The sequence below is a fragment of the Pinus tabuliformis genome, chromosome 7 (assembly GCF_031772625.1).
Source record: "Pinus tabuliformis cultivar Carrire ecotype Pingquan chromosome 7, CPIR1, whole genome shotgun sequence".
Lineage (NCBI taxonomy): Eukaryota > Viridiplantae > Streptophyta > Pinopsida > Pinales > Pinaceae > Pinus > Pinus tabuliformis.
The window spans coordinates 569,000,993-569,024,878 of record NC_142293.1 but is presented as its reverse complement, the minus strand read 5'-3'; the positions used below and the strand labels follow the sequence as shown (position 1 = coordinate 569,024,878).

At 40.0% G+C, this 23,886-nt stretch overlaps 1 protein-coding gene across 3 annotated transcripts in view; it reads left to right on the top strand.

Annotated features, from left to right (window-relative positions):
- Positions 1-23,886, top strand: part of GR1 (glutathione-disulfide reductase) — a 270,345-nt gene that overhangs the window by 124,363 nt on the left and 122,096 nt on the right. For all 3 annotated transcript variants that reach the window (XM_089458518.1, XM_089458519.1, XM_089458520.1), the window contains exons 6-8: positions 11,270-11,473; positions 12,440-12,513; positions 12,687-12,770. In XM_089458518.1, coding sequence (XP_089314644.1) covers positions 11,270-11,473; positions 12,440-12,513; positions 12,687-12,770 — 362 coding nt within the window. The remainder of the gene's footprint in view (positions 1-11,269; positions 11,474-12,439; positions 12,514-12,686; positions 12,771-23,886) is intronic.

The window sequence follows — 23,886 nt, the reverse complement described above, 5'->3', positions numbered from 1 at the left end:
GTGGTTTCAGTCCTTAAAGGGGATAGTATGTCCAAGGTACATCCCTCTAATGGCGGTGGCAAGTGACAAATAAGTGGAATGGGATAGGGAATGAGAGGGGCAATCTTGGGCCACATAGTGGGTCATAGGGGTAGCTAGATAAGGGGAAGCCCACAATTAGGTATGTAATGTATAGGAGGGAGAAATCATGGTACATGAGGTGCCTCGACCTTGATTTTTCCACCCTTTTTCGTATACCTTTTGCCTTTTATGAATTTTCTTCAATTAACTGCTCGGGGCTCAAAGGATAAGAGCATGATGTGTAAGATATAATAGTTATTACCCCCTTTGGTAGTGTGGTTCATTGCCCTGCAGGGGTTGGGACAATCATGGGTCCCTGAATGATAGGAGGCTCATCTATGGCATATGGAACCAGGGTGATGGCCAATGATTGGGGTAGATCTCATGTAATGGCTTTTGCCCATGTGCTAATTATTTTTGTCCTGACTATCTTTTGCATTTTGTGGTACAATTTCCTGTTAAATGTGGCCATTTATGCTTTTCACTTTTTCTTTTAATTGCTTCAACCTCTGGGGCATCATTCTAGGCCTGACCCAAGGTGGGGGCAAGGGGATAGGGAGGCTAGCCCTATGTGGACCCAGGTGGGAGAAAATATGAATGGGGGTATAGTGAGTGGATAGGGAGTAATATGTGCGGATAAAGGAGTGGGACCACGCAGCCAAAGTCAGGGTTTCCCAAGTAGTACCACCTTAGAACCAAATGGTCAATAAAGGAGATCCCACAGGACTAAGATCCAAGGGTAGCAACCAAAAGAGATCAAGGGGACAAGAGCACAAACTAAGCCCACTCTTTCCGCCAAATCCCTCCATCAAATTGGCAATTCCTGGTCATAAATCATTTCCCTCACTGCCTCCATTATGGTCTTACTTTTCGTCTTGACAACCCCATCCTATTGAGGGTTGTAAGGCCCCCATGGGTTCCTTCTTGATCTGTGCTACCTTGCAAAAATTTTGGAACTAGTTGGAGTTATATTCACCCCCATTATCTGATCTTAACACCTTAATATTCTTCTCGGTCTGGTTCTCCACATGAGCTTTAAACTCCTGAAATTGACCAAAGACCTCACCATGGGTCTTCAGGAAGTAGGCCCAAGTCTTCCTGGAAAAATCATCTATGAATGTTGTAAATGTGAAAATTCCATGAAATGCAACAACTAGAAATATTTCTTCTAACTGATAAATTAATTATGCAGTTTATTTTGTTTACAACAAAATAACGAAATAGTCACACTGCAATTTCTTCATCGAGCAAAAATATGCACTGAGAAATGCTAGCACACACAAAAATATTGACACCATTATTTTTGGACAAATGTTCCTGGAAAATCCCAATGTGGGAAAACTACTGCAGCGACTGAGGGTTTATTTTAATATACAATAGTGAATTCTGGGTATAATCTTTGGAATCCCAGTTGGCTATCCAATCAACAAAAATCTGACAAAAATATTTAGAGAGAAAATTCTCTCCCTCCACAAACAAACCCCGACCTCTATCTCCCTCTGAAAATTGGTCGTCCATTCCCTGCGTAGGTTGTTTCTACTTCATGCTATTTTCTCGACTGCGCTAGGAAAACCCGCGCAATCCTTGTGGCTGTACTGGCTAGCTTCACCGTGGAATATTTCTATCACTTGTTGTTGCCTCTCCAAAACTCGAAATCTTCCTCCGTATCACTGTCTCTGCCCCTCTGACACTTGCTACTCGATTTCTCCTGTTGATCACCTTCACTAGAGTATCGAACTATCTAAATCACCGAGTATCTATAATGCGTGTTATCCATCTACCCATCAACCTCTTCTTATAATCTTTAGTTGGGACTCCAACGACCAAGAATAAATCTTAATCAATGGTTGAGATTATCTCTAAGTCGATCTGTGTGAGTTTCTAGATAATTCACACATTTCTCAATTAATTTCTATTAATTAACCCCTTTTCCTAAGTTAGACTTAGGATTTTTTTTTAATTATGGTCAATTAATTTAATTGAGCCATCTCTAGGTGGAATTTTCAGAAACAATTTATGGGTTTTGGAGAACTCCTCTGTTTTAGCCTCTCCATAAAGTCTCGATACTAGGACACCATCTGATGCTACAAAAACTAACATTCCTCTTAGCGAGGAAGGTGTTCTAGTGCTGAACTGCTCCAATATCTTGTCTCTTTATCACCCTGTATACACGCTGCAGATGTTTGGCCATTGTCACTGCTTGCCAGTAGCCACCAGCCATTGTGTAACTTTCATGCTGCATCTATGCCACTAATAACACTGCTATACTGCTGCCAACTCTGCATCTACACTGCAACTCCCTCTCATCTGTTGTTGCTGCTACTACAACTACTGCAACTGAGAAGTATCCAAAATACTGAATCAACTGTCTCTGTGTTGCATCTGTCTCCTAAGCATCTGACTACTACTAACCTCTACACTGTCCACTGGGAATCTGTGCTACTGATAACTTTTCTACTGAACCTCCTGCTCTGCTGTTAACACTGCTCTGCGTTCCTTACCACCTGACTACAACTTGTCTGTGATTGTCACTCTGGAAGCTGGTTGCATCACTGTCACTGATCCATCCTGCTACTGAATACAGTGGGCCCTTGTAGCAAGGTGATGGTCCATGAAGAGGACACTTCAATGAACCCTACCCAAACTCTGCACTGCTTTGGGACTATGGCTCCATATCGCCCCACCTCACTCCTGGAGGTATAGCTGCAAACATGGCGAAGTCTTCCTCCAACCTGAAGGACAATTTATCTATCTCTGCGGACGCTGTCGCCTCGTCTTGCTTCTCCTACTTGTCCTTCTTTCTGAGAGGACACTGAGTACTGTAGTGGCCAAACTTGCCACACCTGAAGCACTTGACCTTAGATAGGTCCCTCTTCTTCTTCTTCTTCTTCTTCCCCTGTCCCTGACTGGGACCCTTTCATGCAAGGGTCATATTCTCCTCTTCCTTTCTCACCTTTCAAACTGATGGATCTCTTTACTAGAGCTCATCTCACATCCTCCTACTGCAGGTGTAACCACATCTTGCCCCACCTTGGTAATGTGTCTCTTCCCAATATGCTTTGGATAAAGACTTGCCATTCCTCTGAGACACTGTTTAGGGCCAAACGCACAAGCTCTAAAGGTTGAGGCGCTTCCCCAACAACTGCAAGCTGATCCCGGATTTCTTAAATTCTAGTGAGGAAGGGATCTATACCTTCACCCTTCTGCATCCTGATGTTTCTCGGTGTTTCCTACAGGAAAATCTTCCGCTACTGGGAAGGATTCTGATACAGTTGAGCGAGAGCATCCCACATCTTCTTGGCTATATTCTTGGCCGATATATGTGAAACTATATCGTCCTTGACTCCATCCAAGATCATCTGCTTTGCCTTTGCCATCTCTTTCCTGTATTCCTTCAGTTGATCTGCATCATTCGTTACTGCCACAACATTCTTTGCATAGGTCTTTAAGCCAAATTCATCTAGTAGGAAGGACATCCTGGCCTTCTAGATGACATAGGTTGAGGATCTCTCCAACCTATTTTGATCTCTAAGCCCAACCATGGCCATCTTTGAAACTGAAATGGAAAACTCCCTCTTTCACCTGCTTGGCGGCTAAATGTGCTATTCGCATTCCCTTCTGGAGCGAGAATTTTGCTCGCAACTACTGCGAATGCAACTGGAAATTTGGATTTCTCGGCTAGAAACCTTCTTAGAGAAATTTCCCTTTGTGTGTGCACTTTCTCTTCCACCCGACACAGATTCTGCTCTAGCAAACTGCTACAAAACCCTCTATGCCTAGACAAGAAAACTTGCTCTCCGAAAATTTGAGCTGCTGTTTCTCTGCCTATGCTGCACTTGCGGCTTTTTCCATACTCGTGCAACTGTTCAGTCTGAACTCGCGTGATCCGCACTTCTGTACAAGAAAATCTCGCGAGGTTCCTCTTGGCGGTTCTGAGCTAACACATGCGACTCTCCAAAAAATTTGTACTGCAGCTCCTTTTGAGCTGCAAATTTTTCCCTTCGCCCCTGAGCTTCCTGTCTATCAAATAAGCTCTAATATGATGTGAAAATTTCTTGAAATGCAACAACTGGAAATATTTCTTCTAACTGATAAATTAATTATGCAGTTTATTTTGTTTACAACAAAATAGCGAAATTTTCACATTGTAATTTCTTCACCATAAAAATTAATTGCGGAAGAAAAGATATGAACTAAGAAATTTTAGCACACACAAAAATATTGACACCATTATTTTTGGAAAAATGTCCCCAGAAAAACCCAACGTGGGAAAACTAGTGCAACAACTCAGGGTTTATTTTATTATACAACAGTGAATTATGACTACAATCTTTGGAAGCCCAGCTGCTATCCAATCAGCAAGAATTTGACAAAAATATTCGGAGAGAAAATTCTCTCCCTCCACAAACAAATCCCAGCCTCTGTCTGCCTCTGAAAATTGGCGGTCCAATCCCCGCGCAGGTCGTTTTTGCTTTTGGCGGTCCGTGCGACTGTGTTAGGAAAACCTACGCAATCCTCGCGATTGTACTGGGCTAGCTTCACCATGGAATATTTTTGTCACTTGCTTTTTCCTTCTACAAAACTAGAAATATTCCTCCAGATCATTGTCTTTGCCCCTCTAACACTTGCTAATTGATCTCTGACTTTATCTCGCCCTTTGATCACCTACTTTGGAGTATTGAACTGTTTAGATCACTGAATATCTGAATGTGTGTTCTCCATCTATGCATCAACCTCTTCTTATAACCTCCAATTGGGACTCCAACAACCAAGATTAAATCTTAATCAGTGGTTGAGATTATCTCTAGTTCGATTTGTGTGAGTTTCGAGATAATTCACACCTTTCTCAGTTAATTTCTATTAATTAACCCCTTTTCCTAAGTTAGACTTACAATTTTTTTAAATTATGGTCAATTATTTTAATTGAGCCATTTCTAGGTGGAATTTCCAGAAATGATTTCTAGGTTTTGGAGAACTCTTGTGTTTTAGCCTCTCCACAAAGTCTCGAGACTAGAACACCATCCGATGCTGCAAAAACTAATAGTAAAGTACATTGACCTTGTTATTGATTCTACTAACATAGGACCACAATTGTTTGGATGCACCAAGTCCAACACACCCTTGGGCCTTAGTCTCATTGTGAGAAAACACAACCTTGGACTGCTTGCCAAGTTCGTTGTGAGAAAACCCAACCTTGGACTACGTGCCAATTTCGTTGTGAGAAAACCCAACCCCTGCGCAGGCCGTTTTTGCTTTTGGCGGTCCATGCGACTGTGTTAGGAAAACCTACACAATCCTCGTGACTGTACTGGGCTAGCTTCACCATGGAATATTTTTGTCACTTGCTTTTTCCTTCTACAAAACTAGAAATATTCCTCCAGATCACTATCTCTGCCCCTCTAACACTTGCTAATTGATCTCCGACTTGATCTCTCCCTTTGATCACCTGCTCTGGAGTATTGAACTGTTTAGGTCACTGAGTATCTGCAATGTGTGTTCTCCATCTATGCATCAACCTCTTCTTATAATCTCCAATTGGGACTCCAACAACCAAGATTAAATCTTAATCAATGGTTGAGATTATCTCTAGTTTGATTTGTGTGAGTTTCGAGATAATTCACACCTTTCTCAGTTAATTTCTATTAATTAACCCCTTTTCCTAAGTTAGACTTACGATTTCTTTAAATTATGGTCAATTATTTTAATTGAGCCATCTCTAGGTGGAATTTCCAGAAACGATTTCTAGGTTTTGGATAACTCCTGTGTTTTAGCCTCTCCACAAAGTCTCGAGACTAGAACACCATCCGATGTTGCAAAAACTAATAGTAAAGTACTATGACCTTGTTATTGATTCTACTAACATAGGACCAAAATTGTTTGGATGCACCAAGTCCAAGACACCCTTGGGCCTTAGTCTCGTTGTGAGAAAACACAACCTTAGACTGCTTGCCAAGTTCGTTGTGAGAAAACCCAACCTTGGACTGCTTGCCAAGTGTACACCCCTTGCACACTCCCTCTTCTTCCACCTTGATCTCTGTAAGACCTGTAACCATTCTTTGTAACATAGGAAGAGCCTTGTAGTGTAGCTGTCCCATCATCTTGTGTCAAAGCTTGCTCTGGCTGTCACTTTCATGTACGGGAGCCTTCATCGTTTGTCTTCTAAATAGATAGAGATTCTTCTCCCTTCTCCCTATTACTTGCTTGTTGCAGGGCTTAGCTCCTTTCGATGAAACTGACCTCTAGTCCTTTGTCCTCAATGGTTGAAACTGATAGGAAATTATTCCCCAAACCCCATACAAACAACACTTTAGTCACCTCCATAGTACCTTCTGGGTCCATTTGAAACTCAATGGTACCAAATCCCTCTGCTATATACTCGAAATTATCACCAAGCTCTACATTTATATCTCTAGGCTCCTTGGTCATGTTGGTGAAAATGTCTCGAGATCCTGTCATGTGGCAAGACGCTCCACTGTCCACAAACTGAACACCTCTTGAGACGGTTCCAGAAAAGCAGACATTACGGAAAAATTCTTCTTGAGTTTTTCAGCGAATTCATCCATCTCTCCAGTGGTTGTCATGGTTGTCGTTCCTTTGCCCTTCTTCCTGTTTGGACACTGATTGGAAAAATTCCTAAACATGTGGCATGCAATGCACTTGACTTTGCTTATGTCCTTTTCCTTTTTACCTTATGAAGATCCACCTCCAGTTTGGTTTTGCTTGGCCTTCCCTTTGCTCCCTTTTGCTTGTGTAGCAAGAGCAAGCTCCTCTTTCTCCTCACCACTCTTTCACTGTCCTCCAGTTAATGAATTCTCTCAGATTAACTTCTGGATGAATTCATCCCACAACTGGCTCCAATCAAGAAGTTGTTGCCTAGCCAGGATCCCATCCACAAAGGTGGTCCAATGCTTGACACATTTTTTCAGAGCTACTTTCACAATCTTTGAATCATTCACAGCCTCCCCAATAGTTGAAAGCTCATCACTTGCCTCCTTCTCCCTGTTTGGACACTGACTGGAAAAATTCCTAAATGTGTGGCATGCAATGCACTTGACTTTGCTTATGTCCTTTTCCTTTTTACCTTATGAAGATCCACCTCCAGTTTGGTTTTGCGTGGCCTTCCGTTTGCTCTTTTCTGCTTGTGTAGCAAGAGCAAGCTCCTCTTTCTCCTCACCACTCTTTCAGTGTCCTCCGGTTAATGAATTCTCTATGATTAACTTCTGGATGAAATCATCCCACAACTGGCACAAATCAAGAAGTTGTTGCCTAGCCAGGATCCCATCCACAAAGGTGGTCCAATGCTTGACACATTCTTTCAGAGCTACTTTCACAATCTTTGAATCATTCACAGCTTCCCCAATAGTTGAGGTAAGATGTTACGGTCTCAAACTTGTTCATCCTGATGCTGATTAATTTTTCCTGTGACACTACCTTCCTATTTTCGTTTGTACTCTGATAAAGACTGGTTAGGGCTTGTTATCTCATAGATTCTCCCTAGAGCAAAGTCCAATCTCATCAAGGGGAAAACTTATGTAAAACAGACAAAGCTGCCCACTGTCACCTCTACAGCCTTGCCCCCTCACTTCTAAGTTTTGGATGTGCAGTTTTCCTAGCCTAAGGGGGGTTTCCCTATGTTTGATTTCAATCCTAATTTTATCGTTGGGTATGAGTGAGAGTCTGATTTGGTTTAGATGTTAATGATTCCTCAAATGATGATGACTCCTTCAATGATTTTTTCATGTGAAACATCGATCACATATATCAACAAAATTCACACCACAAAATAAAAATCTTAAATGGATATTAAAAGTGAATTCTCCAAATGCCAATTAAGGAATTTTATATGGCTTCCATAACAGATTACCATGAATCAATTTCATTAATTTCAGAATTTTCATATGATTCATGCACCAAATTGGTGATCTTTTAACAATGTAGTATATAATCTGGTAAATGCCATTTATCTTGTCATTGCATCGCCTGACACATGAATATTTCATATGAATGCTCCAAATGACTTTCAACCATCCAAATGTGTGTAAAATTAATGTAATTGAGAATTCGCATAATGTGCCAATTCACTTAGATATTGTTAAAGAAAGATTTATTATATTATTGAATTCATTTGCCAGGGAACATCAGGAATGATGCTCCAAATAATGCTGATGTGGACCATTGAAGATGATGGAGTACCATGTAGTTGCACACATTGGTTGATAAAATGGACAATGCCTAGTTCCACACCTTCAACAACGTGTGCAGCTTCAACTAGTGGTTAGACATTAACATAGATGAGATAAATTAATCACAAGTAACTTAACCAATATTACCAATTTACTCAAGGAACTAACCAAGGGGACAACCTTTCCTCCGTTACACGTGTTTGGGCTAAAACACAGTATTTCCCGAATCCTCTAAGTTCAAGTAGGTGGATGACATTATTATTTTTTATGAAGGGGACATAAGGATAACATATGGATTAACTTCCAAAGTCATAAAAAGTGTTGAGGGTATAATTCTAGTCCAACTAGCCAATTAAACCATGTCTAGGAATCTTCTTTATTTGCAAAGCCTTGTGAGAGGGAGCTTTTGCTACTTCAGCCTACACACACTTGCGCTTCCTCCATTTTTTTATTTCCATTTGGTTCTTTCTAAGTCCTCTTTCTTTGGATAGGCATTCTGCTCTGAGGACTTTCAAAAGGGGGGAGAGGGGGCATGATGAAGTAGTTTATTTTCTTGTCTTTTTATTTTTTATTTTTTAAAGTTTGCAACTTTGCTCTTCACCTCTTTAGCCCTTTTGTTTGCTTGATTTGACTTTTTGAGGCTTGCATCTTTTTTTTTTTTTTAAATTCTATCTTTCTTGATGACCCTCTTTGGATGATCTTTGGTGAGTTAATCATAAGTTAGCGGAATTATGGATAGGATGGAAAATGAAAGGCGTTTAATGGAAAGTGTTAAGAATGGAAAGGATATGTTCACACTACCTAGTGGTATAGCTTAATGTCACAGTTATCCAAAAGTAATTATGTCCCAATGATTAGAAGTAGTAACATGGTAACATTCTTAGTAAGTTGAAAGTGAGATAATCTCTCCAATGCCGACATCTATACAACAAGATGAAACCTTGGCATCATTTTCATATGAGGTGATTAAGCAATGAAACCATACCAACCACTAATCAATGCAGCATGCAATATCATTTAGTGCATCTGAGATCAGGGGCATGGGGAAATGATACACCTCAGTGAATGACCTGTGAGCACTAGGAATGTAACTGGTGGGTGGAGAATAGGAGGTCTAGTATGATAAGAAAATTCTTGTCCAAACAGCAAGTCACATTGATTGAGTGTGTCTCTATGGGTGTCGCCTGAAGTGCAATAGGGCTATTGACATCTGACATGCCATAACTTTCTTTGTTATGTGAGGAATTATATGATTCCTCACACCATCCAAAACTATATTTATTGCTTTCACATCCTTCTGATTGTGCTCGACTGCTTGGTTTGGATTTGAAGGAACTTGGATATGTGTTCACAAAATTCCACAAACCATTCATTTTTAAAAGTATAGTTATCCGCTCCGTCCAGGGATTGAAATTAACAGCCCTGCCCAACCTCTCTTCATATCTCAAACTACTTAGTGATGCCATCTCACAAATTGACCTGTAAAATTAAAAATAATTTTACTACTGTAAAAAGAAAAAATTTGTAGCTGCAAACCCTAGTGATCTTAGATCTCTCTTCCAGAGTTTTTTAGAGCTCTGATACCATGTTCTTCATATACCAGCCCAGGTTTATTTTCTCACAACAATTATTCTTTCCCATAAATTTATTTTATTATCCAAATAAATTTTGAATTGTTGAAAAAATGAAATCGCTAGTATTTTAACTTTTAGAAATTCAAATGCAGTGGAAATAAAATCAGAGATAGATCAATCACACATTGCAACATTTAAACACCCACAACACTTCTCCTTCATTAATTAATCTCAGGAAAATCAGGGTTTCGACCCATAGAGAAATTACAAGGAAATATGTATTGATTGAAACTTGTAACTCGGCCCCAACGGAAGAATTCGGCCTTGGGAATTTTGGCCCACTAGAAATTAGCCTTTGAAGAAATTCAGCCTGGAGATTTTCAGCTCACCTGTCACCAACAACTCGGCCCTACATCTCTGTGCCTTAGGATATTTGGCCCTAGCAAATTGGCCTCTCCAACAATTGGAGCTCCTCACTCCAGTGATTCATCTCTACAATCTCCATCAATTTGGCCTCGTGGAAATGCTCTCAAATCCATCTGCACTCTTCCTCCTCTATGCTAAAGTCTTCACATATCCCTTAGGCTTATTTTATAATCTTCATCAAGCCCAAATCCCTAACCCTAATATCCGTTCTAGAAGATTTAGGAGGTAAATGATTGAGATAATTTTTAAGTCACTTAAATAATTTAATTATTTATCCTTAGAAATTGAGTAAATAGTCCACAATAATTAAATGACTTTAATTATTGTACTTAACCTAAGTTATACTTAGGAAAGAAGACATAAATCACTTACTCCATCGAGCAAACACCTAAAGCGGCAATAAATCATCTTCTACATGCTAAGACACCAAGCCTATGTCGAAGGCCTTCCGAAGCTACCTTAAACTTCAACATAAAATTGTTAATATCTGTAAATGTTGACAATTTCTTGCCTTCATGGGTCACTGAGTAATTTTTGTTAGAGATGGTTAACTTTTACCAAACTTATATTTTAAGGTGTATTGGTACTCTTATATTTACCTGATCTTAAATTCATTAAGGGCATATGGATATTTGTAATTTTAATTTTCCAACCAGAGTGACCGGTCCTCTAAGCAATGTTTAATAGAACCTCTATTTTGAGTGTGATCTACATAAACATCCTGGGAATTTTTCTTCATTTTCTGTTTATCTGTCAGTGTCAGTTTGCTTTTGTCATATTGCTTATGCTGTTGTTCTGCTTACAATAAAAAACTATTAACATTACACTTTTGATTTTTTTAAACTTTTTTTCTCTTTTATTGTTATCAATTGTTCAAACTTCAGAGTTTAGTTCTTCTGGATTTATTTTTATGCTCAAATCTAGAGTTCATTAAGCAGAGTATATTCGTTACTGCATTAGTTTCATATTGCAAATAAAACAATTCCGGACAGTAGAGTCTTATCTTCTTTATCTTAATTGTTACAGACAAATGAAATAATGAGACTGAATGGAGTGTACAAAAGAATGCTAGTCAATTCTGGAGTGACACTGTTGGAAGGGGAGGCAAAGTTTGTTGAACAGCATAAAGTTGAGGTGATACAGATTGATGGTACGCCAAAATATTACACAGCTAAGCATATTTTAATTGCAACAGGCAGCCGAGCTGCACGCCTAAATGTTCCTGGAAAGGTAAGGACGTCCTGTTAAATTACACTTTCTGTTGATGATTTAGACTAACTTGAAGTGAACTGTGCCTGCTGGATTTCACAATAGTGTTGAGAATCTTGGAATGTTCTCATGCAGTTTTTTGCTAGTAAAGTTATTTTTAGTATTTATGCTTTTATTGTGATAACCAAGTACAGACTTTCAACTGAATCTTGCAGACTTTCCTAAGTGTGTCGTATGATGCATTATTGCTCCTTTAGTAAAGGTATAATGTTCAATCTCATGCAGCCACAAACAATGGAACATCCGTCACAAATGAGTACATGCAACTAATATTAATGTCTAAATTTTGAAATATAATTTTTTAAAGGCCTTATTTCCCTGAGAATATGGACTATTTGTCGATAGGTGTATGTAAGAAAGATGTCGATGTAGATCTTTCAAATGTCCATCTCCTGAGCAACATTCAAGGGGAGAAAATCTTCATATATTGCTAACGATGGCTGCAATTGTCTGTATTGATGTTGGAAGACTTGTCTATATGCATTATCTTATAAGACTCTGCAGAAGTTTTCTGTATTTACCTGTTATAATAACTTCCTTCCTTAAACCCAAAGTATAAGATCTTGTTGACTCTCTTTTATGCATTTACGTTACAAAGAAAGAACACTTCTTAAACAACATATGGTACATGTAACATATGTTTTTCTGACTACAAAGCTTTTCAACATGGTAGGCTGTATGCGCCTAAACTATACCATTAATTGGGCTTATTTTCTGCTTTTTGGAGAAGCCTATTTGTGCTCCTACAGTGTATAAACTGATTGTACTTCCTAATCCCATTGAACTACTTTTGGGGATCATTTGTAATAAAATTGCCTTATCTCATCTATGATGTGATCTTGTTTAGTAACTAGCTTTGCTGCATATAAAATCGTAAATTCTTTTTGTTTAATGATACTCAATCACATCTTCTTGCTTCATATACAGGAGTTAGCAATAACTTCAGATGAGGCACTGAGTCTGGAAGAGTTACCAAAACGAGCTGCAATATTTGGTGGAGGGTATATATTTTTTTACATTTCAGATGTTTTATTTGCAAACTTCTCTATTATATCTTTATCTTGCATGTACCCTCACTGCCATGTAATCAATTTTGCTGCTAAATTTCTCGTGTCATTAAGCAGTTTAATCTGAAAGATACTGATTTCTTAAGGCTTCTGATATTAATGTGCAGATACATAGCTGTTGAATTTTCAACCATTTGGAATGGGATGGGTGCCAAAGTAGATCTATTCTATAGAAGCAAACTTCCTCTAAGGTATTTGGTTTGAAATTTTTGCATCTTAGGAATTTAACAGGAGAATTTGTTTCATGGGAAAAATCTTATTGTTCACATCTTCAAAGACAATAAGGTCTGCTATGCATGCCACAAATCAGCCTTAGCTTGCTGATTTTTATATCAAAATGTTGGGATAGTAAGTTTAAATATGCTTTATTGGTTGACTGCACAACTGTGAAGGGCTCCACAAGATACAACCCTTTCTTGCTTATGTATGGGGTAGAGGCAAAACTACCTATTCAGTTGAAATTACTTGTACTTGAATGCCTCAAAGCATTCCCTGACCAACAAGATGCCATACAATCAAGAATTAACCAAATCATTGAGATGGATGAGTCCTGACGTAAGGCCCTTCACCAAATGATTAGGAAGTAATGGAAGGTTAGGAACTTTTGACATGTAGGCCAGTCCCCAGGCTTTTGAACCTAGAAGTTGCACTAATCGTTATCGGGATATTATCGGCGCGGGGAAAAAGTCGGAAAAAATCGTAAAAATTGGTAAAAATTGAGAAAAAATCATAACATACAAAAATATTCATTTTTTTTGCAATTTTTTTAATCTCTAAAGCATCTACAACATAAAATAAATACATTGACACATAAATATGATAAAAGAACTAATATATAAGATGTTTAATATCATTTATAGTGCCACATCACACATAACAATGAATCATGTCCTAAATAGTAAGTCTTGACTCATGACTCCCAACTCAGCCTCAAAATATCAACAAAAAATATAATAATGTATCTCATATCATGAGTCATAATGTCATATACAATGAAATGAACCAAATCACTAAAGTCTAATACTACTGATTTCCTTTGCCCCTCTAGATGTAGATGGTGGTGGAGTTGGCAGTAGACTCTGCTGTGCTCTAGACGCTGAAGAACTAGGAGCTATAGGAGGTAGACCACGTCCTCTACTGGTGACAGGGGTAGCTTGGGTCACCTCCTCCTCATAAAAAAAAAAACTCGATTTTATCACCCGATTTTATCTTTTTTTTTGAAAAAATCACGATAAAATGATTTTATCGCGATTTTTTGGCGACTAGTGCAACACTGCCTAGAACCATGGTCCTTGTATGGGACACGAGGAGAGAGAAGATGTTAAATTTAGATAACAATGGTATGTTCTATGCTTAAGAGCAATTTACTTCAATTTTCTTATTAGTCCAATATCAATTTCTAGATTAGCAATCACATTAACATGACAGTAAATGCAGATAGAACATAAAAAAAAACAGTAGAAGACAAGCCAAGACAAAATGACACAAGATGTGGCACCAACCAGGGACAAACCCCAATGTGGGGGGAACCCTTTGATCAATTCTTCTTATTATTCTTCAAAAGTTCAGCACAAAGAGGGAGTACAATATGCAATATTCACTTGCCCAATCAAAGTGAAATCTGTCCAGACTCCAAACAAACAACAGCCACAGAAGGCCCTAACCAGAAAGTCAACGCTGGTCAACAGGGCAGAATTTGATCTCCAAAACAGCTTGGTCAAACCCAGTCAACTCAGCCTCTAACAGTCATTCAAATCAGCGCAAAACAGGGCCGAAAAACTCAGTCAAACCATTGTTTTAAGAAACAGCCGTTTCGATACCGAAACGGCCGGGTTGATCTGAGCCAATACCCTTTGCTGTGACCCGGCCCTTGGAACGGTTCGACTGGCTGAGTCAGCGATGACTCGGCCAACTCGGCCGTTTCCGTTATGACTCGGCCGAGTCACAAAAAAACGCCTAGGCACACGTCAAACTGCGATTTAATAAAATTTTAATGGATTTTTAAAGTGTTTTTTGGTTGGTTTGGACTCCAAGCAGTTATATGAATTTGCTAAATGACTTTTGGGGTCCATTTCCCCCTCCCAAACCCCATTTAACACACCCAAGTGCTCTCATTCACTCACAACAATCTTATGCATTTGAGTGAGAATCTTCTTTGAGAGTTAGTGAGCAGTTCTTGAGCTTGTTTTGGAGCAGCAGTGAGGAGTCTTGGAGGAGCATTGTAGCTGGAGTGAGGAGCTTCTTGGGCAGCCATTTGGAGCAGCATTGAGGAGCTGATTCTTGGAGCAAGCTTGAGGAGGCAGTTTGTGCCTAGAGGTATTTTTTTTCACCTCTATAAATCTATTTTTGCTTAGTAAATTTTAGGTGCATATCTAGAAAGCTTAGAGAGTGTTTTTTGTCAAATAAATGAACATTGAATCAAGGTTTTTTTTTTTCATTTTTAGATTGTTTGCTTTCATTTCCTAGTCAAAAAATGGCACCTAGAGCAAGAGATCCTGCTTGGGCATATGTTGAAATGGTTGATAGTCAAATGCAATGCAAATTTTGCCATAGGAAAATTAAGGAAGGTCCTGGGGGCATTAATAGGCTGAAACAACACTTGGCAGGGATTAGAGGCCAAATTACCCCATGTACCTCACCAGAAATTGGGGAGATTAGGAAGAATTTGTTGGCCAGCTTTGAGAAATTTAAAGAAGATAAGGCTAGGCAAAGAGACATACAGGCTGAAATTGGGAGGAAGAGGGAGATACAAAAAATGATGGCTGCCAACCCCCATTATGATTTTGAGGGTTCTTCCTCTATCCCTCAAACTGATACATCCAACCCTTTCCGATATCTTCCTCCCTCTTTTGGTTCTGTTCAAGATAAGGGAAAGGGTAGAATGAAAAAGGGTGATGTGACTATCAAAAGTTATTTCACTCCCTCCTCTCCATCAGATGCACATGGTCCTGAAGTTAGTAAAACTCAAATGCAACCCACTTTAGATGACCATTGGAAGAAAGAATTGAGGGAGACTACTTGTGAGTACATAGCTAGATGGTGGTATGATGCTGATATCCCCTTTAATGCTGCTCGTTCACCATATTATGAGCCTGTGTTTGATGCCATACATGCTGCTGGAAAAGGCTTCAAAGGCCCTGCTATGCATGAGCTAAGGGGGTTTCGTTTGCAGAAAGAAATTCAATCCATTAATGAGTATTTGCAAGAGTTCAGGGACTCATGGGCAAGAACAGGGTGTACCATCATGTTAGATGGATGGACTGATCACAGAAACCGTACCATCATAAACTTTCTTGTCTTCTGCCCACAGGGAACCATGTTTTCAAAATCAATTGATACATCTGATAAGGTAAAAGATGGCCACTTGTTGTTTCAGCTATTGGATCAGGTTGTTGAGGAGGTGGGGGTGGCTAATGTTGTTCAAATCATCACAGATAATGCCTCTAACTATGTTCTTGCTGGTAAACTGTTAGAGGAAAAACACAAGACCATCTTTTGGACCCCATGCGCTGCACATTGCATAGACCTCATGCTTGAGGATATTGGAAAATTAGATTGGGTCAAAAACACTATAGATCATGCCAAAAGAATAACAAAATTTATCTACAATCATACATTGGTTTTGAGCCTCATGAGGAAACACACTGGGGGAAAGGATATTATTAGGCCTGCCATCACTAGATTTGCTACACATTTTTTGACATTGCAATCTATGCTTTCCCAACATAGAAACTTGCAAAATATTTTTTCCAGTGATGAATGGAATCAAAGCAATTGGTCTAACAAACCAGAAGGCAAAGAATTGAAAAGGAAAGTCCATGAAGAAACTTTTTGGAGAAAGGCAGCAGAGATTGTGAAGCTTGCTGAGCCACTAGTTAAGGTGTTGCGGTTGGTGGATGGGGAAAGGTTGGCTATGGGCTTCATTTATGAGGCTATGGATCAAGCAAAGGAGCAAATAAAGACGGTATACAAGGATAGAGTGGCAAAGTATGGGCCCATTTGGGCAATCATTGATGAAAGATGGAACAATCAACTCCATCGCCCTATACATGCAGCTGGGTATTTTTTGAACCCACAGTATCATTATAAAGCTAAGGAGTCAGGAGCTTTGAGGGGGGAGGTCAGAGATGGACTGATTGATTGCATTGATCGCATGATCCCATTGGAGTCTGATCAGCTGGAGATACACCGACAGGCCAATATCTTCAGCAATGCATCAGGTACCTTTGGGAAGAACCTAGCAAAGATTGCAAGAGAAGCAGATGAGCCAGGTAAACAAAAATTTCAATTTTCAAATTCTCAATAGTTTTACTTTTTTTTTAAAGTTTGTTAAATCGTTTATAATTTGAAAGTTAGATATAGTTTGTAATTTTGTTGAGCTAACTCATTACACTCCTATGTTTTTTGCAGCACAATGGTGGGAGGCCTTTGGTGGCCATTGTCATGAATTGCAAAGGTTTGCAATTCGTATTTTGAGTCAAACTTGCAGTGCATCTGGGTGTGAGTGCAATTGGTCTGTCTTTGAGAGGATTCACACAAAGAAGAGAAACCGTTTGGATAAAAAACGGTTAAATGATCTAGTTTATGTCCAATACAACCTTCGGCTCAGACGAAACCATTTGCTGAACAAAAGACCTGATTCAGATCCCATTGTGTTGGAAGACATTGATCCAACATCAGATTGGGTAGTGGAGAGTCGTCCAACAGAGTTTGATCTTGATGAGGATCTTGATTTAGATTTAGATATGGAGACATCAGTTGAACTTGAACATGTTGTTCAACTTCAGCCTGTTCAGTTGAATGCAGATCCCAATCCACCAGCCTCAGTCTCACAGCTAGCAAGGACTCCAGTTGTAGGTGCTTCCTCTGCTCAGCCATGACAGAAGCGCAGCCGCATATCTACTCTATCTCAGCTTGCATCTGCTGCAGTTGCACAGCCTGCTAGTGGTACCACTTCTACAGTTGCAGTTGGAGATGATGATGATGAGGAGGAGCCATGGGGCCCCCTGTCTGACTCTGATGATGATGATGATGCCAGTAGTACTAGTACTGGAGTCTGGTCACCGTCACAATTTACTTTCGTTGTAGAGGTCATTTCTAGCCTCCTTGGTTATGTGTTTTTTGTTTTGAATCTTTGATCATGTATGACAGTTGACTATGTATTGCCATTGGGTACCATTTTGATATAATGGATTGGTTCATGAGCCTACTTTGATCATATGTTGTCTTCCATGTATATTATAATGCTGTGTGTTTGGAAACATGAACGAAAACCTTTAAAATTATGTTTAAAATCTTTAAAATTATGTTTTTTTATAAAAAAAATAAATATTTAATGTATTTTTTACAACGACCGAGTCATTGAAATCGAGCCATCAGAGTCATTACCATTTCGGAGTTGGAGTCGGAGTCGATCCTCGGCCGAGTTGGAGTCGGAGTCAGAGTTTTAAAACTGAGTCAAACTTGGTCAACGCTGCAGTCAAACCCTTCTGCAGTCAATGCTTGTCAAACAGTACGGATTGCCTCTATTTTTGTGCCCAGAAATGTGCCCTGCCCAAACAAAAATTATCCCACCAAAATCGCAGTCAAACAAGGTCAACATTGCTGGTCAAACTTTTTTGAAATTCGGTCAACACTGAAACAGAAAATCTGTCTACTTCTTCGCACGTGTGGAGAGAGAGAGGAGCCCAAAAATCTGTACCCAATCAGATGAGGAGAGAGAGATGTATTAGAAGATGAGTGATGTCCAAATGAGGCAAAGGCACCTTCTATTTATATGCAAACATTAAGGATGAATAAACGCCACTATTGGGCTTCTGATCCTACATTAGTTTGTTGTCCGACCTTGACAATTTGTCCATAAACAAAATAAATTCATAATTCCATTTGTACATGTCAGAATGAGATGATCTTTAGATCAATCCTATACCTCTTGGAGAGAGGAATCCAATAAAAATATCAGCTGCATCATATGAGTTATCCAAGGTGGAGTTTGGCTCTGGTTGCCAAATTTAACACTCCCTCTCAACTAGAAGGAACTCCACATGTCAAACCATCTGACAATCTGTACCATCCTTGCTCTACTCTGCTCTGCTGAACCATGAAGAAATAATGAAGAAGAAAATGATCAAGAATGTATCATTCAAAGGAAAGGCTGGACCGAAGGGTGGAAGAAAAGGATGATGTTACAATTGCAAGAAAATGGGCCACTATGCGAGGGAGTGCCCTGATAAAAGGGACTCACACCATGACAATGATCAAAATCACTCTCAAGGAAATCAAAGGAATGGCAGGTCCAATGGCAGAGGTAAAAGAAATGCCGGAAATCAAGGAAGAGGACAACCCTTCAAGAAGGCAAGAAACACCAGGTATGAATCTAACGGTGTTAACAATAAGCAAGATGAATATTATCTACCAGCGGCCCTCTCTACTACTACTCCCCCGGACTCGCTGGGAAATTGGTTTATTGATAGTGGTGCCTCAAGGCACTTCACTGGTTACAAAGAAGCTCTCTCTAATCTGATAGAGAAGGAGACCAACCTGGAAATTGTTCTTGGGGACAACTCAAAATATCCCGTGAAAGACGTAGGGAATGTCACTCTTCAATTGAATCAAGGAAATACAATTCATTTACAAGATGTATTATATGTACCTAATCTAAAAAAGAACCTGGTGTCCATTTCGGCAATGGAAGACAAAGGCTACAAGGTGGCCTTCAGCAATGGCAAGGTATGTGTATGGAAAAAGAACTTTAAAGGTGCTTTCACTCTTGGGTTTCGAGTTGATTCATTATATTAGGTCAGAGGAAGTCCGCTGGGTGTCATGTCTTGTGACACATCTCTTCAGTCTGAACTATGGCATCAGAGGTTTGCTAACCTTCATTATAAATCTCTTCTCGATGCAAGACAAATGCTGACAGGGATGCCCGAGTTCCGAGTAGAGCAAGAAGGTGTATGTCCGGGATGTGCCGAAGGGAAGCTCAAAAGGGGACCATTCCCCTTAAGCCAAAGCAAGACCTCCGATATATTGTAGTTGGTTCACTTAGACATATCCAGTACGATGCCTGTGAACTCCTTGGGAGGATATTTATATTACCTCACTTTTACCAATGATTATTCTCGCAAGACTTGGATATACTTCTCGAAAAAGAAGGTTGAAGTGTTCTCTTGGTTTCGTCACTTCAAAGCCTTGATCGAGAATCAAACCGAAAAAAAGATCAAGATCTTAAGGACTGATAATGGGATTGAGTATGAATCCAATGAGTTTCATGACTTTTGCAAAGAGGCTAGCATTAAGAGGGAGACTACTACACCATATACTCCTGAGCAGAATGGTGTGGCGGAAAGGAAGAATCATACGATTGTGGAAGTTGTCCGTGCTATGCTTCATGATCAAAGACTTCCGAAGTTTCTATGGGCCGAAGCTGCAAATACCACCGTATATGTACAAAACCGATGCCCTCATCAAGCATTGGGTTCCAAGACTCCTGAAGAGATGTTCACTGGTAAGAAGCCTGACGTATCTCATTTTAGAATTTTTGGAAGTCCTGTATATTTTCATGTGCCGAAGCAGAAAAGGAATAAATTGGGTGCATCTGGAAAGAAAGGAATCTTCGTGGGCTATAGAGAAAATACTAAGGGTTATAGAATCTATGTGGCTAGTCAAAGGAAAGTCGAGATTAGCCATGATGTCACCTTTGACGAAGATATGGCTGTTAGCAAAGTTGACAATCTTCCTACTCTAAGGGGATCTAAAGAAGCTGACACCAGGGAACCAAAGGAAAAGGAAGATGAGACGATGCCCGATGTGGAAGAACCTATGGATCCTATTGATCCCCCTCCGCAAGAGCCCTCCTCTTCTAGGAAGAGGCCTTCATGGCTTAGGGGGACACTTGATGATGCTGAAGGGCATGTTGCACCTAGGGGAACCTTCTGGGAAAGTAAGAAGCCGACCAGGTATCGGGGATACTTGACCATCATGAGAACAATCATCCAAAATGAGCCTTCGTCATTCATAGAAGCTGTCAAGCATCAAGTATGGAAGGATGCTATGACCGAGGAATATGAGTCCATCATGAAAAACGATGTCTGGGATGTGGTCCCTAGACCCCAGGACAAAGCAGTTGTCACTTTGAAATGGATTTACAAGATAAAGCATGCAGTTGGTGGAAGTGTGGAAAAGTATAAGGCTCATTTTTGTCGCTCGTGGCTTCTCTCAGAAGGAAGGTATAGACTATGACGAGATATTTGCACCTGTTGCCCGATATACCACCATCCGCTCGATCATAGCCCTTGCTACTTTGCAAGGATGGAACCTACATCAGATGGATGTCAAGATTGCGTTCTTGCATGGTTTGATCAAAGAGGAAGTCTATGTGGAGCAACCCGAAGGATTTGAGATTCATGATTGAGAATCTCACGTGTGCAGGGTGAAGAAGGCCCTCTATGGGCTGAAGCAAGCACCTCGAGCGTGGTATGAGAGGATCGATAGCTACTTGATGAAGCTGGGATTCACTAGGAGTGAAGCCGACCCTAACCTTTACTTTAATGTTGAAGATGACAATCCTCTCATACTGGTGCTGTACGTTGACGACCTATTTCTAACAGGGGCAAACCCTCTCATTCACAAATGTAAGAGGGAGTTGACTTTTGAGTTTGAGATGAACGACCTAGGTCTGATGCACTATTTCCTAGGACTAGAAGTATGGTAGAAGCCAGGGGAGATTTTCCTATCTCAAGGAAAATATGTGGTGAAGATATTGGAGAGATTTGGTATGGTGGACTGCAAGCCCATAACTACCCTAATGGAGCTTGACTTCAAGAAGTTAAGTGGTAGTGTTGCTGACCTGTTTTACGAAATACTACCGAGTATCGTCAACTCGTCGGAGCATTGATGTTTTTGGTGAACTCCCGTCCAGATATATGCTTTGTAGTCAACACGTTGAGTCAACATATGGTTGAGCCTCACCACACACATTGGATTGGTGCCAAGAATCTGTTGAGATATCTTCGTGGCACAATCACTCATGGGTTGAGATACACTGTCGGAGATGTGAGACTACTTGGATATATTGATGCTGATTGGGCAGGCAGTGTGGTGGACCGAAAGAGCACTTCCGGATGCTGTTTTTCTTTGGGATCTGCCTTGATATCCTGAATGAGCAGGAAGTAGAAGTCGGTGGCTTTGAGCACCGCTGAGGTAGAGTACATCGCTGCTACTATGGCCTCTTGTGAGGCGGTATGGTTGCGAAAGCTCTTCAGTGAGCTGTTTGGATTTACATTGGATACAATTGTGATCCTCTGTGACAACCAGAGCAGGATTCGTTTATCAGAGAATTTTGTATTTCATGATCGCTCCAAGCATATCGACATCAGGTACCACTATATTCGGGATATGGTGCAGCAGGGAGCAATAAGGCTACAACATATCGCTACAGATGAACAAGTCACCCATATTTTGACGAAGCCCCTGGGAAAGGTCGAATTCTTGACTTTCTGAGAACGACTTGGTGTCGTTTAGAGATCTCCTATGAGGGTCGAGTATGATGTATTGAGCTCTGGGAGCTCCAGGGAGGCGCGGGGTACTTCTTGGAGCGACATGCGACCATAGGGCGACTGACCATCCCTTGGTGTTAAAATTTGGGTACCAGAGGACAAGTAGTTCCCTAAGGCTTTGATCTTTGGCCTAGGGAAAAATGTCCAATTTCATTTTTTACTTTTCTCCTAAAGTGACTTTATAAGTGGTAAAGTCAATTTAATTTAAAAGTGACTTTATAAGTGGTAAAGTTACATTCTAATTTAAAAGTGACTTTATAAGTGGTAAAGTTACATTCTAATTTAAAGGTGACTTTATTAAAGTGAATGAAGAATTAGAAAGTGAAAAATTGACTATGGAAATAAAAGGCTAAGTGGGTCTTTATTTAAGTGGGTGAGTTAAAAAATAGAAAGTGAGAATTAAATGCACATTTATTCTCATCCCTAGATCTAAATGAATCTCAGTCATTAGATCTTAGGGTAACCCAAAAGGTCATTTGGAGATTAAAAGGAGAAGAGAAGAGGAAAAAATCAATTCATTCTTTCATGAGCATTTGAGAGAAAGAGAAGAGAGAGCAAGGAGAAAATTTCTGAGTAGTGAGGAAGTGAAGGAGAGCAGCAAGGAATTTCAGTAAATCTGGGCTGCAACATTTATTGGCACACATCCCAAGGAAAAACTGTACAACATGAGAAAGGCACAACAATCGAGGAACAGGGACAACACAAAAATCAAAGAAGAGGGACAGCAGAAAGGGCACAAATTTTGAGGCGGATTTGGGCACGAATTTTGAGGTAGTCATAGCTGAAATCCATACAGTGCATACAACAAGTTATGGGCACATTTTTCGAGGCAAGCCGTACAACATTTAACGCTGTTTTATTGCTGTAAAATTTTTTGTTTTCCCTGTTCGCTGATTGGCATGATTTTCGAGGTGGAGTTCAAGCACGAAAATCGAGATTAGTTGTAATTTGTGGTTGCTGGAATTTTTACTGTGTATTTCAGTTTCTCTTTAAAAGCATTTTCAGAAATAAAGAAGAGCTCTCAAAGTGGTTTTCCCCAAGAGTTGTAGGGGGTTTTTCCAGGGTCACATTGACCAAAAATCATTGTGTTATTTTCTGTGTGTGGCTATTATAATTTTGCTGTGCTTTATTTCTGCAATTTCAGCAGTTGTGAAATCTCTAAATTTGTGTTTTCAAAAAAATATTGTGATTTCCAGATTTAAATTTTTTATCATGTTTGGATTTAAAACTAAATGCATGGAGTGAGAAGGAAAACTGATAACTAGAGTGGGGGTTGAAATTTCTTCACTGGTGGTGCACTATGTACAGGGTGAAAGGTTCAACCTTCCCCTGTGACACCCCATGGCGACTGTAGGACATGATGATTAGTTCTCCTGTGGGCCAAGATGATTAGTTCTCCGTGGCGACTGTAGGACAGGATGATTAGTTTTCCTGTGGGCCAGGATGATTATTTCTCCGTGGCGACTGTGGAACAGGATGATTAGTCCTCCTGTGGGCCAGGATGATTAGTCCTCCTGTGGCGACTGTTGGACAAGATGATTTGTTCTCCTATGGATAGGATGATTAGTTCTCTTGTCGAGGCATCCTACCCATGCAGTCTGAGACTCATGGGAAGTACCTCTCATCTAATCAATGAGCAGGGAAATGGGGTTAGGGACCATAGTAGTACTATAGATGGACGCATCGTTGTATCTACCGTATTCCCTATGCTAGGATGACCTCCATTGATTTGGGATCAATGATATTGATCTGG